The following is a 19,408-nucleotide window of genomic DNA, read 5'->3' on the forward strand; positions in this document are numbered from 1 at the left end:
CTTGTCACTCCTCTAAGAACAAACCACCACCCATCTAAAGTGTTCCCATGGGGGAGACGCAGGGAAAATTTCTGCAGGAGATATGACAACCGTTATTTTAGTGAGTATATAACAATAGTATATTTTCCCAAAAAACCATTCTGGCCCATCTGAGATCTGAGAGGAAAAATCAGTATTTTTTGACCCAATGATATTCCAATGATACCTCTGGTTTGATATAAACGCCCTGAATTCATCTGCAGCCATCGAAAGAATAAAGTCACCTCTCAGCTGCCCCAGTCACCCCATGTCCCATCCCAACCCATCTCATCCCCGTCCCCCTTTATACACACACAGGGTACAAAATAAAGGTCAGCAAACATTTTTGCCTTAGCTTAAAAAAAGCAAACTGCTGATAGTCCTGGGAGAGAAATGAAGAGTAAAATGTAGCAGCTAGTCCTCTGTTTCTAAAACTCCACACTCTTTACTGAGGAACCATAAAAAAGAACTTGAACAATTTCCCAGAAGTGAGCAATAACCAGGACAGATGAAACCGGTTTAAGTCCACCTACTCCATCACCGACGTCTGCCAGTAAGAGCTCTGGGACGGCGGGAACGTCCCCACAACACAGAAGGCTGGAACTGAACCCTCAGAGCCCTTGATGCATCACCCGTCCTCCTCGGTGAACAGCGACAACGCTGGTTCGGTCCAAAAAGAAGAAATGGACCCAAAGCTCAAATCTGTAGGACAACGGCCGCACAGCAGACTCCGCAGTTTAAAGCTAAGGAACCTACTAGAAAGCAGCACGTCCCCGCGCGTGTCCCGGCGACAGGCCGATTGCCCCACCACACCGCTGGGCCCCTCCTCGCCCGTATCTGGTCAATTTCCTCTTTTCATTCTCCGCTCACTCCTCCCCCACCAAATAGGTTCTGATTTATTTCTTCGGTTCGCAGAGCTTCTCCATCTCCAGTCCTCAGGGGCATTCCAACATCTTGCCAGGGGGCTCTGCACTGAGAAGTTGCTCCCTTTCGTAGCCTTTCACCCCCCCTCTGCCTCCGGCCGTGCGAGGCGCCTAACTCCCCCGGACAGGCCCGCCCTCCCCAGAGGCTGCGGCGGCGGCCTCCACCCCACTCTCACCCCCTGGGGGTCCTTGACGAAGTAGCTTCCGCTGGAGCCCTGGTAGATACGCTCGGGGAAGATGCAGCGTTCGATGGCCAGCTCGGCCAGCCGCACCACAGCCTCGAACTCGGGGTCCTCCGGGAACTCGTTCCGCTCGCGGTGGGCCTGCGCGGCGTGCGCCGCCGCCGCCGCCTGGGCGGCCAGCGCCTGGGCCTGCGCCGCCACGGTTTGGGTCTGGCCCTGGGCCGCCGCGCCCCGAGCCCGATCCAGCAGTGGCTGCCGCTCCCGGTCGTGGCCTGGCGAGCCCGGTGGAGAGGGGGCCGGGCCGGCCGCCGCCGCCGCCGCCACTCGGACCGCGCCCCCCGGCACCTGCGGAAAGTGAGAGCCCGAGCAGGACGGGAAGGTGTAGTCCGGGGGTTGGGCCCGCTCGGGGGACACCAGTGGGCTCGTTTCGTCCATCCCTCAGGCCGCCGGCTCCGGGGCCCGGTGAGCTCCACACAGCTGAGCTCCCGGCCGGGACCAATCCGCGACACCCCCAACCCCCGCCCGGCCAACCAGGTCGTGGCGCCTCGCTGGCCCCGCCCCTCCCCAGCCTGTTTACTTGGCGACGAGTAGGCACGACCCCTCGCGCGCGAACGGTAGCCAATCAGAACCGGCGTCTACGTAATCGCGCCCTCCGCAATTTTCGCCCGTCACCGTCTGTGGAGACTGCGCATGCTCCATGCTCCAGGAGCCAAACCTGGGTCAGACACGCCCCCTGCTCCTAGCAGCCCTGCCTCTCGCTCAGCTTCCAGTTGCTGACCTGTCTTCCGGTGCTTTCAATGAAGCAGCCTGCCGAGTCAGTCGGTCGTTGGTTGGACGCCTGCCGGGAGCCAGCCGGCTCTGAAACTGCAGAAATCTAATCTTTGTATTTGCATTCATTCAATCATGCCCTCAATCCTAAGATATTTATCGAGCACCTACTATGTTCTTAAGTGCTAGAGACAAAAATAAAACAAAGAAACAAAAATCCCTGATCTACCTAAATAAAAAGGTTTTAAAAAATTACCACTATAGGGGCACCTGCGTGGCTCAGTGATTGAGCGTCGGCCTTTGGCTCAGGTCACTAACCCCGGGGTCATGCGATCTAGTCCCACATCAGGCTCCCCGTAGGGAGTCTGCTTCTCCCTCTGCCTGTGTCTCTGCGTCTCTCTTGAATAAATAAAATCTTAAAAAAAAAAAAAATCACCACTGTAAAATCTTGGTGTCTAGATACGATAGGGACTGAGTATATTTTTATTAGTGAAAAAAAAAGGAAGAATTGTTCTTGCCCTCAAGCTGAAGACACACAGCTCTCTGAGGCAGCAGAAGAAAAGGAACCAACACTAAGAACTGAAAACTCCATAATAGAAGTTCAGCAATTTGGGGATAGGCTAGAATGTCAACAAAGGCCTTAATAGGGGCATGTGCTATGAGCTAAATTTAAAGGAAGACTGTATTTAGATTACTGAGGGGGAAGGGAGAAGAAAGGGAATGAGTCCTTTGAGTTTGAACCCCATCTCCACACTTAAGCCTCTGTTTTCTTACCTGTAAAATGGGAATTATCATCCCTTCCTCAATTAAATAAAAATTAAGATAATGTATGCAAAACGCTTAGCATAGTGTTTAGTACATAAAAAGTACATTAAAAAAATTATCATCCCTTCCTCAAATAAGAAACAAGATAAGTGGTTAGTACCCTCAACAAAGGGTGCCACCTTTTTATTTGTTGATGTTTTTGTTTAAAGTAACCAGCAGAGGGCAGCCGGGGTGGCTCAGCGGTTTAGCGCTGCCTTCCGCCCAGGGCGCGATCCTGGATACCGAAGATCGAGTCCCACGTAGGGCTTCCTGCATGGAGCCTGCTTCTCCCTCTCTCTCTGCCTCTCTCTTTCTCTCATGAATAAATTATAAAATAAAATAAAATAAAATAAAATAAAATAAAATAAAATAAAATAAAATAAAATAAAATAATAAAAATACCAGCAGACTAGAGGCATGGGTTTTCACAAAAGATAAGCAGCCATATTATAAGCAATATTTCATAGTCATTCTTTCTTGAATGTCACAGCTAACTAGAAGTACTGAATTGAAACAACTGTTCTTTAATTGTATGTATGAGGATGTCTCAATTTTTTTTTGCCATGTAAACCATTTATGCAAAGGCCCATACAATTTCCTTTTTCAGTTAGAAGACATGTTTTTCCCTTTCCTATCAGGCATCGAGTAATTCAGTAATGCTTGCCTTTTACATTCCAAGGGTCACAGCCAGAGATGATCTCCTGGTATTATTCATCTCATTTAGCCCCTAAGCTTCAAATTATTGTGAAGGAAATCTCAAGATTTAGAGTTCTCCCTCGAGAACTCTATGGAAAACTCTCAGAATTTATTTCTAATTCTACCCCTTAGAACTTGATTTTCCTTTGGCTGAAAAAAAAGGGGGGAGGGTCAATACATTCCCTATTACCTATGAAGAGCTAGCACTCACCAAATACTAAACACATGCCAGACATTGTTTTTTGTAAAGTACACGGATTTAACTGGGTTACCTATAACTGGTATTATAGCTCTTCCGATGTTGGAAACTGAGTAAAGTAACTTGCCTATGATCATGCGGCTGGTAAGTGGCAGAGCTGGATCCAAATCCAGGCAGACTAGCTCAATACTTTTAATACTGTATTGTCTCTTATTAAATATCTCTATGAGATTCATTTCACATGTGATGCGAGAAGGAAAGGCAAAAGAAAAAATTAAATTTCCTTACTAGTTACAACCCACTGACAAGTCCTTGAAACATGCAGAGTGACATTCTGCTAGGAACTCAGTTGCCTCAATATTAATACTTTGCTAAAGGCAAAAGGCTTAGCTTAACATCATCCCAGCAATTCCCCTCCCTTGGATCCTGTAAGTCTACTTTAATATATAAAACTTCCTTTGGAAAGTTCCTTCATCTCTACCCCCAAGATACATGTTGGCAATCATCCCCCAAGCATATGACCCACCAATATACATCTGAAGGGTCTCATGACTAAGGTTTTATTAGATGATAATAAATGACCTTTTCCCAACAATAGGTCTTGTAAACCTTGCTTCCAAAATTCCTAAGGGACTTAACTATCCCTAATCCCCTCACAAGTTGAAAGTATGTACCCACCTACTCCTCATAATCCTAGTGCAGCTCTTTTTGCCCACGGGTCCTGCCCCCATGCTTTAATAAAACCTCCTTTTTGCATGAAGAGATCTCAAAAATGATTTCTTGGCCACTGGCTCCATATCCCAAAATCTTTCCTATATCAGTATGTACCTCCTTTCTTTCCATTTTCACCAATGCCACATGACTTTTGAGGCTCTCAAGATGTCTTAGCTACATTATTAAAATAGCTTGTGAGTTTGTTCCTCTGCTTCCAATGTCTGGTTATCTCTGAGTATCACTACCAGATTAATTTTCTGAGAACAGTGGTTTCTTGGTTCACTGCTCTGATTAAGAAATTACATTTTTATTGCAGTGAAATATGCATATTTATCTGTTGTGCCCAAGATTGCGAATCCGAGAAACCACCAAGGAGCCCCCACCGATGCAAGCACACGAGAGTTTATTAGCAAGCTCGAGCTTGGGTCCAAGTATACTCCACACAGCAGTGCAGGGGCTTGGACCCAGAAATGGGTTACAGCTGGGTTTTTAATGGGCTGGTCTAGGGGATTTTCAGAAGGGTGGAGGAATTTTTTTCATTCCAATATGGGGGAAAGTGTGGGAGAGTTTCTTAAGATCTGATATGGGTTTCTCTGGGAGGGCATTCTGAGCTCTGTTGTCTTTCTGATATGGGATTCCCTGCTGAGGACATTCTGCAGTTTTTCCTGTAAAGTTCAGCTCTTATTCACAGGGGCCTAAGATGGCTCTACTTGTGCTGATGCTAAACTTGAGGTGGAATGGCCTTAATTTTTCTCGGCCTCCACATATCATTTTAACCATTCACAAGTGTACAGTTCAGTAGCATTAAATAAATTCATAATGTTGTGTAACCATCATCATTGCCTATACCCAAAACTTTTCATCATCCCAACATCATCCCAACAAAACCTCTGTATCCATTAAACAATTACTCCCTCTTCTTCTAGCTCCTGGTAACTTTTATTCTACTTTCTGTGTCTATGAATTTACCCATTCAAAACACTACATTTTGTAAACCATATCTTTCCCCTAATCTTTCAGGTTTCTCCATAATTTAACCACAATCTATTTAACCTTATTTCATCAAGGTTTCTAATATACATTCTCCAATCTAATCAGATCTGTTTTCCTGACACGCCATTCTCTCAACCACTCACTGTATTTATATCTATAGTCACTACCACACAGTTATAGCATGCTTAACCTTTGAGTGTTAGAGCTGCTTGTGTCCTATATGTCTGCTAGTCTAATCTCATTTTATAGGCTGGAGAGCTTAATAACTTGCTTGAAGTCACACACAGATTTCAAGCAGATATGAGGTTTGAAAACACAGAATCCAAGTCTTTTTTTTTTTTATGGTGAAAATAGTTGTCATTTTATTTAGCTTATGATTTAAAAAGGTAAATACCATTGGTTATTTTACATATATAATCTGGTCTTGGAAAATTTTACACGAAAAGGAGAATCTTCCAATATAAAATTAAAATGTAACCTTGAGCAGTAAAAACAATATGGTTGTTCTGCAGCACCAAAGAAGACAAAACTCCAGATCCAAAAGCCTCAGAGAACTTTGACAAATATGATCCATGAGAGATGTAGGATGACCTAGAATCCAAGTCTTTTAAAACAATCTAAAACGATTGTTTTTCAAGCAATTACAACGCCACAGACACAGTTCTGAGCATTTTACACTGTATTCTCATACAAGTCCTAAGGAGTCTTTATCACTATTATTTTCATTTTCTATTTCACAAATGAGGAAGTGCCCAATTCAGAGAGCACTTGCCTTCTTTTAATAATTAATCTTGAATTTTTCTATGTGCATGAATCTTCTCCACATCTAGGCAAGTAAGTTCCACAAGGGCAGCGATCACGTCTTTTGTAGCTGCATTCACATTGGTCAGTAAATAAACATATGGGTAAAAGGATTGGCGTGCGCTGTATTTGGAGAATTTGCTCCAATCTTGACACTTTAAGTACAAAGGATCTGAGTAACGACAACAACTCAAATCCTTACAATAAGTGGATGCAGAAGCGTCCTGATCTCACAGTGCTGACGCTCATTCAACCCCAGTTGCCTGGTCCGGCATGTTGCAATTTACAAAGCTGAACCTCAAAAGCCAGATTTGGGTTCTGTCCTTAAACTCCAGGGAGGAGCCAACCCTGAAGGTCCGCGCAGGATCCGAGCACCCACTTAAGTGGGTGGTTACTGTTCCTTCTGACCCGGGTTTGGTTTGGTTTTTGCTGACATTTCGGCGAGGCTGCGTCTGGGTGGCGAGACCCGAAGTCTCCATCCGGTGGCCCAGGTGGGAGCGGGGAGCCGGGGGTCCAGCCCCACCCCTCTTCGGGTGTGGGCCGGAACTCTGGACCCACTCCGCCCCTCACAAAGATGGCGCAGGGTCCGCGCTGGGCCAATAGGGAGTGGCGTTGCTCCCGGTTGCCTGGGTAACAGCCAATGGGCAGCGGGAATTGCGCCCGGTGCGGCCGCCAGGGATGGCGGCGTCAAGTGGGGCAGGCGCTGGTGGAGGTGGTGGAGCGGCTGGTGGCCGCGGCGAGCCCGGCGGAGCTGTGGTCGCGGCCGCTGGAGCCCCGCGTCGGGGCGTGACCGTCATCCCGAAAGGCGGAGCTCAGGTTGGCCGGCAGCGCAGGAGGAAGGGCGCCCGGAGAGTGCGGTCGGTGAGGAAGACTGAGGACCAGGTCCCCGTCCCAAGATGACTGGGGATCGTGACTCCGTCCAGGATGCGCTGACCAGAGGGCGGGGCCGGTGGGGTGCGGCCCCCGGGCCTCGGGTCTCTGCAGCTGGGGCCGAGGCGGGGGAGAGCCCACCGTACCCGGCCTGGCTAGCGGGTGGCTGGGGCTGCGTCCCGCGCGGATGGCAGACCCGCGTGAGCAGACACCTGGCCGGGCGCTGGAGCAGAGCTCGGGCGGAGAGAAGGATCAGTGTTGGGATGCGAGAACGGGATGGGAGGAAATGCTGTTAGTTGGGTCTCGGGCTTTGTTTGGCCTGGGCCCGCCTCTCACACTCCCACACCCTGAACCAGATGCCTCAATTAGTGGGTGGTGGCACCCTGCTGGGTCGTATCTCCAAACTGCTTAGGTATCCGGAGGAGTAACTCGACTTTATTAGAACCCCGTCCAGGCATTTCCTTTTTCATGAAATAGGATAATATCATGGCAGTCCCCATCACCCTCAAGTCTTTTGTAATTTTTTTTTTTTAATTCATGAGAGACACAGAGACATAGGCAGAGGGAGAAGAAGGCTCCCTGCGGGGATCCCCTTGCGGGACTCGATTCCAGGACCCCGAGATTACGACCTGAGCCAAAGGCAGACGCTCAACCACTGAGCCACCCAGCTGCTCCTCTTTTGTACATTTTTAATCTTTTTTCTGGTGTCAGAATTTTCTTCCCACTTTCTCCAATCTAATTGTCCCACAGTCTTCCTAAGTAAGACCCTTATCTATATAAGACTGATGAATCACCGACCTCTGCCTCTGAAACCAGTAATACATTAGATGTTAATTAATTGAATTTAAATAAAATAAACAAAAAAGACCTTTATCTAGTAGCAATACTTTTTTTTTAAACTTTTCGAGTTCAAGGAAGATTTACAGTAAAAAGGCTTGTAGTGTTATAAGAAAAGCAGTTATTCCAAGCTAAAAAAAAATATATTTTTTTAAAAGGAATGTGTGACTTTTCTTCTAGGTTTCTTAGGTTCTAAGTCTAATTTTTGTTCATCAAAGTCTTCCTTTTCTTCTCTTTAGGATTCTAAAAGCCTAAGACTGCTTTCTTTGTAATTAAGAGAACTTTGACAAGAAGGTCATACTCTGGGGAGGCTTTGGAGGAACAATGTAAAGGTATATGTGGGAAAAGCTGGCTGCCTCAAAACAATATTCTTAAAGTGAAAATCTGTTCCTCTTTATGTTAGCTTTGTTGTTGTTGTTGTTTTTAATCCTCTGAATTTGGACACAAAATCCTGTGAATGCATAAATATTTTTTAACAAGTTTGATTTCTAACCTCTGAAAAAAAGACAAATGGAATGGAAACAAAAGTTAACATTACTGTCTCCAAATTCTATTTGGAAATGTCTGGGTCAGGAGAAAATAAAGAGAACTGGGATGTTCAGTTCTCTTTGTGCAGACAAATAGTATACTCATTTCACGAACAAAATAGTCATTTTCTTTTAGATAAATGTTTGGATTGATCCTTTGCAACCTATCTATCAAAAGAGGAGAAAGGGTGGGTATCTGCTTAGAAGCATGATTCTCTTTTGGTTTTGTGACTTGATTCCATGTATATAGCTGAAGCCTAAATTCCTAGGTCACCTGTTCTCTTTTAAAATATTTTTTTGGGTAACTGATACAAATACTGATTTGCATGCATATTAAAGTGTTAGGTTTTCAGTCTTCATCAGCACTGGCTATACCATATTAAACTAATTTATCTCAATGAGCATGATTTCTTTTGGGGTCATTGGCTTTGTAGCTATTACTTAGCATGGCTAATTATAGAAGTCGTAAATGAAAATCCCAACACTGTCCCAGGCTGTGACGGTATCAATTATTTGGACATAGGTAGAAGTTTCTAGTCCAATGTGTTCACCAATGGTCTGAGACCCACAGAGTCCATGTGTATCCTTTTATTTATTTTTTTAAATTTTTTTTAAGATTATTTATTTATTTATTCATAGAGAAGCAGAGAGAGAGAGGCAGAGACACAGGCAGAGGGAGAAGCAGGCTCCATGCAAAGAGCCTGAGGTGGGACTCGATTCAGGGTCTCCAGGATCACGCCCTGGGCTGCAGGTGGCGCTAAACCTCTGTGCCACTGGGGCTGCCCCATGTGTATCCTTTTAGTTAGCATTTCCGATTGTGTTCTTGGGAATGGACATCATTTTGACCAGCAGCCATTGAAGGGAGTTTTCTCTGTCTCCTTAGATAAAAAAAAGGAATGGGAACATCCTTTTGAAAAACAAATGAGAGAGGATGGTGGCAGGGTTAGGTGTAGAGATGATGTTCCAGTTACTATAGGCATATAACATATTACCCTAACCTTAACTTAAAACAACATTATGATGCTTGCAGATTCTGTGAGTCAGGAATTTGTAGAGGGCATCATGGAGATGACTACACTCTGCTCCATGATACTTTAGATGGGATGCCCACACAATGGCTAGGAGCTAGAATCATCTGAAGGCTCCTTTGCCCACAGCTGATGCCTAGGCTGGGCTGATTCAAGGATGAGAACTGCCAACTGGAGCACCAACACGTGGCTCTTTGTGGCTTAGCTTCCGCACAGCATAGCAACCTCAGAGGATAGACTTCTAGGGTGGCTCAGGTCTCCCAAGTGCAAGTGTACCAGTGGGCAAGAGGGAAGATGCATCACCTTTTCTGGCCTGACCTCAGAACATGCCATCTCTTCCACCATGTTCTATTGGTTGAAGCAATCACAAGCCTGCCCAGATTCAAAGAAGAGGAGTTAGAGTCCCCCTTTTGATGGGGCAGTGGCAAGGTCAAATTCTAGAACACGTAATACAGGGGATACTAATGCAAATGTCTTTGGAAAATACAATATGCCACAGTTGGTAATTAGAGGAAGATCTTTTCAGTTTCATTGGCATCTTTAAAAAATTTAGGTTATATTCCCTCAGAGTTCACAGCATGCCAAAAGGGTGGCTACGTTTATAGTTTGAGAGGCTGGCTAGTACTTTGGAGATAGTCTTCATTTTTTTTTTAAGACTTTATTTATTTATTCATGAGAGACACACAGAGAGAGAGAGAGGCACAGGCACAGGCAGAGGGAGAAGCAGGCTCCATGCAGGGAGCCCGACATGGGACTCGATCCTGGGTCTCCAGGATCAGGCCCTGGGCTGAAGGCGGCACTAAACCGCTGAGCCACCCGGGCTGCCCTAGAGATAGTCTTCAGACTGGAGAACTGCTGTTCCCTTTTTCTCAGGGACCTTCTGGTGGTCCCTGTGAAACAAATGGGTTGCTGCTATTTGGAAGTTTCACGTAGCCTTGAGAACAAGTAAACAAATCCTGGAGCCTGCTGCTCCTGGGCCCTGGATCCCGGGCAATCAGATTGACCCCTCATATGGTACTGCAATAACTCCTTACAGACCTCTGAGTGAAGACAAGGTAACAGCTGCCAGACATCGGAAGGAAATGCCTTTATCTTATCATCTCCCTGCATAAAGCGTGATTTTGCGTATATGTTTCAGAACGGCTATTTAGTTATGAGATTTATTTTCAGATACGGCCTTTAAGATTCTGTCTTGTTAAAAAAAAAAAAAAAAGATTCTGACTTGTTTTGAAGGAATGAAATATTTCAGATTTGCTCCAGAGGCTGACTTTGAGTACGCTGACTTCATTAGTTCTGGGAAGAGCTGAAGACATCCTATAGTTATCAAAGCCTGTCTGGACTGGAAAGAGTTTTCCTCTGTAGTTTCGATGGAAAATTGCTTCTTTTCTTCTCATTAATGTTGTATTTGCAGTGGAGTCTTGCTGACCTCTACCCCAGGCACACCGATGCTAGGCTGACAGCAAGACGCTTGAGGCTGAAATTGGATGCCAACCTTGTGGAACATTGGTGGAACAGAGATGGCACACCAGGGCCCAGTGTCACCAATCAGAGAAAATAGCCCCAGAGGTTTCCAAGGGCTTTAAGACATAAAGAAAATGATCCCTACATGAGGATATCTTCCACTGTGTGAGAGAACCTGGGTATAGAGCTCCCGAGTAGCAACAGTGAGAAAATCCCTGGTGGAGCTGTGGCAGGGGTTCCCAGACATCACTGGAAGAGCATCCAAAACTGGCCTCATTGTGGGGTAGAAACGGATGTTGCTCCCTGTTTGGGTGAGAGCAGGGATTCTGTCCTGAGAAGGGATTCTCGGAACTCATCTGTTCTCATAGGTGGGATGAAACAGGAGCCTGGAGACAGGGCCAGGGCCCAGAAGATATGACTGAGCCCTGCTCTGTTCAAGCCCAGCTGTTTGCATGTCAGACCATTTCTGGGCTTATGGCATCTGTATTCAAAAGCATTGTGACATAGGCCAAAATTAAAACATCCCATGAGGTGGTGATAAAAAACAGACAAGTGGCAATTATAGTTTACCTTCTCCCACCTTAGAATTTACCTCTGGCAAAATTGCTGAGTTTTTTTCCCAAATGTTATTTGAATTACGTTGGTAGCATTTTTATACCGAGACTTTAGAGAAATTTCCATTACAGTAAGTGAATGTGTGAGTTTAGGTGTCTTATGTTTGAAGGAGGAAAAGAATGACATTTAACGGATAGGGCCCTGTGGTATTCTAGTTACTTTCACATGTCTTATTTAATTTAATCCATGCCAATTCTCTGAGGTAGGTATCTTTTCTCCACTTTATAGAGGAGGAGACTGAGGTTTAGAGGCATTTAAGTAACCTTCCCAAGGCTACACAGTGCACTGGGATGGGAACCCAGTGTTGGTGCTCCCCGACCCACACAGGACTTGAAGGAAGCTTGCTGTTGGCACCAGGCCTGGAGAGATTTAAAAACTCACTCCTGTTTGGCCCTCCAGGCCTGCCCCCCATGCTCTGAAGAAGAGATGCACTTGTCCTGTCTAGCTTAATCAGATGCTTGAGGGTTAGACTCTAGGTTCATTATTAATACCCGAGGACCAGGCAGCCCCGGTGGCACAGCGGTTTAGCGCTGCCTGCAGCCTGGGATGTGATCCTGGAGACCTGGGATCAAGTCCCACATCGGGCTTCCTGCATGGAGCCTGCTTCTCTCTCTGCCTGTGTCTCTGCCTCTCTCTCGCTCTCTCTGAATGAATAAATAAGTAAATCTTAAAAAAAAAAAAAAAATACCAGAGGACCTTTCAGTGGTGATTTATAGGTCAGAGAATTTTCACACATAGTGTATCTGTTTATTGGAGTAATAGTAGCCATACTTCCAAGTGTGTAGCCGTCTAACATTGTGCTTGTTAAAACTGCAGATTCCCAGGCTCTAACATACAGAATCTGATTCAGTATACCCAGGTTTGGGCCTAGGACTCTGCAGTGTCACAGTCACTTGCAAATACGTTGTATTGCTTAGGTCTGGAAAAGACAAGGTGAGTAAACAAACCTAGGGAAATTAAAAAGAACTAGGGATTGCACTTTTAAAAATATGTCAAATGCTTCTGTTCATCTCTGTATTTAATGATATTTTAGGTATCTTAATGTCCTTAAAGGATATCTTTGAATACAAGTATTCTTTTACTGCAAACCTGAAGCCATACCTAGCCAGTCTCCGAATGTTATTGGGTTGTTTGTTTATCTCTGTCATTGTCACTCCTGCCTTCTTCTCCCATGACACTGTTATCCCCCTCGGTCAGGCCTTATGATCTTGTGCCTGGGCGTATCAGTTAGCTTTTGCTAGATAGTAACACACCATCTCAAAACATAGCAGTTTAAAACAACTACCATGTATTTAGTCCATCATTCTGTGGGTCAGTAGTCTGGACCTGGGCTCAGCAGCAGCTCTGCTGGTCATGCCTGAGCTCACCCATGCATCTGTGGTCAGTTGGTACAGTTCCACATGACCCTTGGCATCAGCCAACTAGCCTGGGCTTGTCCACACGGGGCCAGAACAGTTAGTTCCTAGTGTGAGAGGGCAAGCCCTGTGTACAAGCACTCGCCAAGCCTCTGCTGTATCCCTTTTGCTAATGTTCCATTAGCCCAACCAACTCCTATAACCCACCCGGACCCAGTGGGTGGAGGAATAAACTGCCTGTTAATAGAGGTGGTGCCATGTCCTAACACAAGGGCACGAGCAGAGGGAGAGTAATTTGTGCTCATTTTCACAGTCTCCTGAATGATCACATCTGCCTTGCAAGCTTTTCTGGCTGCGGGCTCTTGCTGCTCCAAAGCATCCTGTTTCCTGCTGACCCATTCGTTTTTCCGCAAGCACCCCTTTCAGATTACTTGCCTGTTCAAAAATCCCCAGAGCCTTCGTCTTTCCCCCACCTTATTAGCTGTAAATTCTTCTGCCTAGCTTTCCAAGATCCCCTTAGAGTGGCCTGATCCTAAAAGCAGAGTGTGCAACACGAGAAAGAAAGAATGAGCAGCAGGCAGGGGAGGCCAGGACCCAAGTTGCAGCCCAGCCACTGACTGGCTTTTCACTTCCTTCTCTCCGTCTTTGAAATGATGGAGTTTGGATTTAAATCTGAGAGGGTGGGACACCTGGGTGGCTTAGTGGTTGAGTGTCTGCCTTTGGCTCTGGACATGATCCCAGATTCCTGGAATCTAGTCCCACATTGGGTTCTTTGCATGGAGCCTACTTCTCCCTCTGCCTGTGTCTCTGCCTCTCTTTCTGTGTCTCTCATGAATGAATAAATAAAATCTTTAAATCAATCAATCTGAGAGGCTTTTTTTTTTCTTCAGATTTCAGAGTTTGGCTGAGTACGTAGGTAGACTTATTTCCTATTACTCCTTAAATAAACCTTCAAGTGCAATAAGACCCAACTTAATATTTTCCCACCAACCATCCAGGTTATGTTGCTGTTTGTGCTTCCATTCCTCAGGTTTTCTCCAAGGGCAGCCGCCCTTTGCTTTAGTGACTGCTTGCTTTCAGTTGTGCCCATCCCTTGTGGGTTTGTTTTTTTTTTAAGATTTTTATTTATTATTTATTTGAGAGAGAGTGAACACACAAGCAGGGGGAGGGACATACGGAGAGGGAGAAGCAGACTCCCCACTGAGCAGGAAGCCCAATGTAGGACTTGATCCCAGGACCCTGGGATCATGACCTGAACCAAAGGCAGACATTTAACTGACTGAGTCACCCAGGCTCCCCAACCATCCCTTGTCTTTGTACATCTCTACCATCCAGTTTGGCACTTAATTACATTACCTCTCATATTGTTCAGTATGTCAGCTACTAGTCTTACCAACTAGACTGTAAACTCATTGAAGGAAGAGACCATATTTTATACATCAACTAAATACAGAGTACGTATCGAGCAAATATTTGTAAAATCATCCTCAATTTCTATCTATAGAAAATTGGAACTGGCTGATAACTTTTTTTTTTTTTTTAGATTTTATTTATTTATTTGAGAGAGAGCATGAGTCAGGGGAAAGGGCAGAGGGAGAGGGTGAAAGAGAATCCAAGCAGACTCCACACTGCTGAGCACAAAGCCCAGTGCAGGGCTCGATCCCAAAACCCTGAGATCACTACCTGAGCTGAAACCAAGAGTCAGAAGCTTAACCAACTGAGCCACTCAGGTGCCCCAGGCTGATAACTTTTAAGTTCGAGGATAAGACTGCTTGAGCCAAGGTGGTGATGCTGGGGGTGGGGAGGTTGGAGAGGTAGGCATGTTTGTTAAATGTATCCAGGGTAATATATATACTCATTGGGCTAGTTTATAGAATGTTTCTGCAAAATTGCTTTGCAGGCCTTTCCTCCAACCATCCCGTGACTCTGGTTCTCTCCTCTGTTTCCTGCAGTTTTTATCCTTTTCTTCCTTCCATAGCTGTCACCATGACCCTGACAAAAGGTTCCTTCACCTACTCCAGCGGGGAGGAATATCGTGGAGAGTGGAAGGAAGGTAAGAGAATCCCTGGGGGATCAAGTGAGGAACACTTCATTTGGCTGAAGGACAAATGTATCAGGCTAGATAAGCCAACTGCATGAGTCTTCATGTCTAACTCCAGGATTTAACCTGAATGGTGCCTTGCCTTTCTTTGGTTTTAGGATTAAATAAAGGAATTAGAAAACCTCATTGTTTGCCCAGTAAGTTAAGGAAGACCTGGAAATTAGGACAGATACTCAAGGGCAAATGACAGTCATTTCCTTGAATTTTCTGTGACAGCTCCTTGCATTTGGAAGTGTCTATTCACAGGCTTAGTGAAATTCCGCAGAGCCTGAGAAACACAGTCTGACCATTTAAGAGCCTCATGGGGCCAGTCCTAGCAAGCCAGGAACTGCCCCGAGGAGCCGTGACTTCCAACAGTTGTGCCAGGGAAGAGTTCAGGCCGTTTCAACATGCACCCCATTCTTTTCACGTTAGATACCTGCAGCTGATGAATTCTTGAGCCCTGAGAGGAGAAACTGGACAGACGGGATGTAACCTTGCCTCCCCAACACCTGCCGTCCCCTCAGATCTGGCCAGTTAGAGGCGCCAGTCTGCTAGGCGGTCTCTATCCCCTAGAGGAACTCCCTTGTACTCTCCTGGAAAGACATGATTGCTCCTCCAGCATCGTGCCATTTTTCTGGTCAGTTCAGTGGATAACAAAGCCTGAATCATTGCCATCAGTCAGACTGTTCGGTTTGTCCCCTAGCTTCACAGTGCCATGTGGCACTTTTTTTCTCTCAGAGAGGCAACATTTAAGTCAGTGTTGAGAGTTCTCCGGTCCAGATGCCCACTGCATTTGCATTCTTACTCGGCCACTTAACAGCTCTGTGGCCTTAAGGAAGTGATTTAGCTTCTCCTAGCCTTACTTTCTGCATCGGTGAAATGGGAATAATAATAGTACTGTGCCTATCTCTTCATGTCGTGAGGATTAGATAGGATGATAAATACAAAGTGAGAAGAGTGCCTGACACGGAGTAAAGGCACTATGGTAGCTAGTGTTATTTTTTTTTTTAAGATTTTATTTATTCATAGACAGTGAGAGAGGCAGAGACACAGGCAGAGGGAGAAGCAGGCATCATACAGAGAGCCTGATGTGGGACTTGATCCAGGGTCTCCAGATCACGCCCTGGGCTGCAGGCGGCGCTAAACCTCTGCGCCACCAGGGCTGCCCACTGGTGTTATTTTTAAGTGCTCTCTTGTTCATACTTAGTGAGACCTGCTCCAAATCTGATGCTTGTGACAAGATGGGAAGGTCCTGGAAGCCGGATTTTCCTGGTGCCTGCTCTGGGTAGTAGTTCTCTGCCCTGCTAACATCACTGCTTCTCTCCTTTTGTTTGTGCATGGGGTGACAAAAGACAAGGGAGGTTGGGCAAGGAGGATGTTCCTGAAGCTGCCTCTGAACCCTGACAACTGTCTTTCTCTTTGCCTAGGCCGCAGACATGGTTTTGGTCAACTGATGTTTGCAGATGGTGGCACCTACCTGGGTCATTTTGAGAATGGGCTCTTTAATGGCTTCGGGGTACTGACCTTCTCAGACGGCTCAAGGTAAGTATTGGGTCATTCTTTTCTCAGCTTTGATAGTGATAAATAGCTGGTCAGACCTGAGCTTGACCCAGGCCCTCTGAAAACAGGCGAGAAGTAAGCAGTTCTTTTATTAGTTACTTTATAAATAGATCTAAAATTTGAAATGGCAAGGAGCCGAATGACCTTCCACCCCACTGCCATTCTCTTCTGTTATCTCCTTGGGATTAAGGCCTCATATCACACATGCTCTCTGGCCCTTGTCTGCTGGCTAGGAGTGGGGTGGGTGGGAGCAGGCCAGAACTCTGAAATAAGCAGAATCCACTCCACTCCTTGGCATTAATATGTAAAACTCATTGGTAGCTGCTTCACCACCCTGCTATGTTTCTGCAGGTATGAGGGGGAGTTTGCCCAGGGCAAGTTTAACGGCGTCGGAGTCTTCATTCGACATGACAACATGACATTTGAAGGGGAATTTAAAAATGGCAGAGTAGACGGTTTTGGTAAGTCACCAGCCGGACAGGTGACTGGGGGAAGCACAAGATGGGTGGAAGTACACCTCATTAGCGTTAATGCTTTCAGGGGTGTCTACCAGTCCTTTGCGATTGTGCCCTAACGCCCACCCATCCATCGAACTTGCCAATTCAGTGCTCTGGAGTAGAGCTGCAAGTTTTCCTCCTCCACCAATCCACAGTACCAAGCTGCTTTCTGAGTCACTGATGCCCTTGTCAATCCCATGTTTTCTCTGTCCCCCTCAAAGGCCTGCTGACTTTCCCTGATGGTTCTCATGGAATACCCCGCAATGAAGGTCTGTTTGAGAACAACAAGCTGCTGCGGCGTGAGAAGTGCTCGGCGGTCGTCCAGCGAGCCCAGAGTGCCTCCAAGTCAGCCAGAAATCTCACTGCCTGATGGGCGTTGTGCACCAGCTGACAAGCACTGGGCAAAGCCATGGCCCCGTCACTCACTCGAGGTGTATAAATGAACCAGATGTGAGTGGAGATGAGAATCCCCACAGAGCAGAAGCCTTGAGATGTGCCCCATCACCTGCGAGGCAGGGATTCGATCACACAGTCGTGAGGACTCTGGCCCCACCTTGGTGGCCCACAGCAGGGTCACCAGTTCTGTCTCTGCTTCTCTCGCTGGTTCGTATTCTCTGTCCCTAACGCCTCAGGTTGACCAGTGCAGACCTGCTTCTACTTGATCTCCTGCCAAGGGACACAGGATCTCTTCATTCTGCCTGTATTTGGGGCAGATGATCCTAGCCCCAATTAGGGCTAGTGCTTTGTGTTACCCTGGAGAAACAGAGAGAAAGATGGGGGTGGCTTAGACAGGTCAGCAGTCCTAGGAAAGTCAAAGCCAGTGCTTTTCCATGTGTCACCCCCTTGTTTGCTGCTGGTTGGCTTCATGGCCCTAGGCCTTCCACTTGTCCCACCAGGTTGGTATTTGTGTCTGCTTAGTTCCCCTGTGAAGGGTTCGGTAAGAGTGCTGTTTCCCTCTCCTGTGACTGTACAAGCTGTCTTCCTTACCTGAGTTCCAGCAGCTAGTCTGTGCCCCATTTGTGCCTCTCTCCTTCCTTAGACACAGGACAGGATCCCTTTTGGGGATAGTCAAGAAACTGTTTTGAGGAGTCATCTCATCACATGTATTTATTCCCTTACTCCAGGGCAGAGGGCAGACATTTCTGGGCCACATCAGGCTCTACCATGGAGTGATTGAATCCTTAGGGATGGCTTTGGCTGACACAGCCCCTTCCCAGTGGATCAGTAGGCCAGACCCACCTCCACCCCTTGGAGTTTGGGGAGAACTGGACCTATCCTAGGATTGCAGTGAACCAAAAGAGAATTTGGCTCCTTACATTTGGTTCACTGTTAACTCTTCCACCACAAGGCTGGCCATCAGGCCTGGAGGTCAGATCTTGATGGATGGGATCCCTACATAGTTCATCATGGAGGCCTCCAGTTCTCCTGTGACCCAGACATGCCCACTCCACTCCCAGCCCCCCATCCTCACACTGAATGTCTCCTCAACAGCAGATTGTGGTGGAAATTATAGCCGTGTGCCTCTATTTATTCTCTGAGTTGTACTGTAGAAACATGTTTATTAGGAATAAACAAAATCACCAGAACTGCCTATATTTAGTTTCTTTACCCTTGCTCTGCATCCTTGTGAATCAACCCATTTGCTGTTTCTAAAAGTTCATCACAGATGGTGGCTTGGAACTGACACCGCACACTTTACTGCATAGTACCTAATTCTCAAAACCTTTGCAAGGTAGGAGCTTTTTTTTTTTAATCTGACAGGCTCAGGTTGCCCAAACTAGGAAGTGGCAGAACTGGGTGGGATTTGTTTCCCAGTTTTTCTGATTCCATATCACTTTCTACTGTACTTTTCTTGCCCTGAGCATCAAGAGTGCCCACACCCTAAGACCACAGTTATTGTCACACCTGCTGGGTTACCCTGGGCAAGTCCACTCCTGCCTGGGTTTCCCTTTCTCTGCAACAATACCTCCCCAACTGGGCTAATGTGTGATGGTCACTTGCCACGCTAACCCCTTTACATGCATGATCTTATGTAGCCCTGAGAGAAGGGAACTGGTATTATCCCCAAATTACAGATCAGATCAGGTACTGAAGTAGCTGCCCAAGGCCCTGCAGATCATAAGGAGCAGGTCTAAGAACTTAAACCAGGCCTACTTAATTTAGGTAGATGGCCAATTTCAGTTGAAGATTGATACTTTTTAGAGTCTCTCCTCTAGGCGTTGTTCTAAACAAGGATCTCTTTACCTTTCTTTTTAGCCAGAGCAATTTTTTAAAAATATTTTATTTATTCATGAGAGACACAGAGAGAGGCAGATACATAGGCCGAAGGAGGTCCCCTCCCTATGGGGATCCTGATGTAGGACTTGATCCCAGGACCCCAGGATCACAACCTGAGCCAAAGGCAGACACTCAACCACTAAGCCACCCAGGTACCCATACCCAGAGTGATTTTTTTAAAAAAGTCATCTCTGGTTTAC

General features: G+C 46.3%; 2 protein-coding genes across 10 annotated transcripts in view; one reads left to right on the forward strand and one right to left on the reverse strand.

Annotated features, from left to right (window-relative positions):
* PI4K2A (phosphatidylinositol 4-kinase type 2 alpha) overlaps positions 1-1,633 on the reverse strand; it is a 31,438-nt gene extending 29,805 nt beyond the window's left edge. Inside the window, exon 1 of the mRNA XM_041744124.1 lies at positions 1,118-1,633. Within this exon, the coding sequence (XP_041600058.1) occupies positions 1,118-1,558 (441 nt within the window). The 5' untranslated portion in view covers positions 1,559-1,633. The remainder of the gene's footprint in view (positions 1-1,117) is intronic.
* A 4,763-nt stretch (positions 1,634-6,396) lies between these two features.
* MORN4 (MORN repeat containing 4) lies at positions 6,397-18,517 on the forward strand. Of its 9 annotated transcripts, none has more exons than XM_041742496.1 (6): positions 6,632-6,959; positions 8,045-8,137; positions 14,770-14,844; positions 16,302-16,416; positions 16,786-16,895; positions 17,153-18,517. In XM_041742496.1, the coding sequence occupies exons 3-6, from the start codon at positions 14,778-14,780 to the stop codon at positions 17,299-17,301; spliced, it is 441 nt and encodes a 146-aa protein (XP_041598430.1). In that variant the 5' UTR covers positions 6,632-6,959; positions 8,045-8,137; positions 14,770-14,777; the 3' UTR covers positions 17,302-18,517. The 9 variants fall into 9 exon arrangements, with proteins under 9 accessions (XP_041598436.1, XP_041598437.1, XP_041598430.1 ...); XM_041742497.1 differs by having other exon boundaries at positions 6,632-6,914; XM_041742494.1 differs by having other exon boundaries at positions 6,700-6,959; positions 14,744-14,844.
* The last annotated feature ends 891 nt before the right edge of the window (positions 18,518-19,408 follow it).

Source organism: Vulpes lagopus, chromosome 2 (assembly GCF_018345385.1).
Source record: "Vulpes lagopus strain Blue_001 chromosome 2, ASM1834538v1, whole genome shotgun sequence".
NCBI classification, from domain to species: domain Eukaryota; kingdom Metazoa; phylum Chordata; class Mammalia; order Carnivora; family Canidae; genus Vulpes; species Vulpes lagopus.

What these genes read in the sequence shown, in the direction of transcription:
- MORN4 (XM_041742493.1), top strand. Translation starts at nt 14,667, where the DNA reads ATGTTTCTGCAAAATTGCTTTGCAGGCCTTTCCTCCAACCATCCCGTG. An exon ending in TCGTGGAGAGTGGAAGGAAG is followed by an intron (nt 14,845 to 16,301) that starts GTAAGAGAATCC and finishes CTCTTTGCCTAG; the next exon opens with GCCGCAGACATGGTTTTGGT. An exon ending in ACCTTCTCAGACGGCTCAAG is followed by an intron (nt 16,417 to 16,785) that starts GTAAGTATTGGG and finishes ATGTTTCTGCAG; the next exon opens with GTATGAGGGGGAGTTTGCCC.